Genomic DNA, 592 nt, shown 5'->3' on the forward strand with positions numbered 1-592 from the left:
TGTCTCTCGGCGGCGGCGGCGGCGGCGGCGGCTCGCGCAGCTCTTTGGCTCACTATATAAAGGGGAGAAGCGGGCGGACCGGACGGCTGGAGCTGCAGCCGGTGGCGGCGGCGGCGCGGGGAGCGGCGACTGGGGGGGGGTTCCCTCCCTGCCCCGGGGGTGGGGAGCGGGCAACGCCCCCCGGGACCCCTGAAGGGTCGTGGCCTTTTTTTTTTTTTTTTTAAAAGCGCGATTCTCGAGTTTTTTTAGCTCCGGGAGGACTCCCCCTCCCGCCGTCCTCCCCTTCCTCCTCTCGCCGCTCCCCTCTCCTCCGTCAGGATCCGATTTTGTTTGAAAGATTTTCCCCTCAGTTTTGCGGTGGCTTGGGTCACCCTCGAGTGTTCTTTTTTTTTTTCCCCCTTTCTTTTTCGTTTTGTTTTCATCTTGTTTCCTCGGGGTGGCCCCCCCCACTCTTGTTTGTGTTGTGTGTGGAAATGGCGAACTCGGCAAATACAAACACCGTGGTAAGGACGTGGTTCGGTGGCCGGCGGGGGCTTCGTTCAGGCGGCGAGCAACGGCCGGACCGGGCGGGGGCGGGGACGGCGGCGACTCC

At 63.0% G+C, this 592-nt stretch overlaps 1 protein-coding gene across 1 annotated transcript in view; it reads left to right on the forward strand.

The window, feature by feature from the left end:
• Positions 1–11: 11 nt before the first annotated feature.
• The window catches only part of GTF2A1 (general transcription factor IIA, 1, 19/37kDa), a 34,234-nt gene continuing 33,653 nt past the window's right edge, over positions 12–592 (forward strand). The window contains exon 1 of the mRNA XM_010850878.1: positions 12–503. Within this exon, the coding sequence (XP_010849180.1) occupies positions 474–503 (30 nt within the window). The 5' untranslated portion in view covers positions 12–473. The remainder of the gene's footprint in view (positions 504–592) is intronic.

The sequence above is a fragment of the Bison bison genome, unplaced genomic scaffold (genome assembly GCF_000754665.1).
Source record: "Bison bison bison isolate TAMUID 2011002044 unplaced genomic scaffold, Bison_UMD1.0 scf7180017864296, whole genome shotgun sequence".
Lineage (NCBI taxonomy): Eukaryota > Metazoa > Chordata > Mammalia > Artiodactyla > Bovidae > Bison > Bison bison.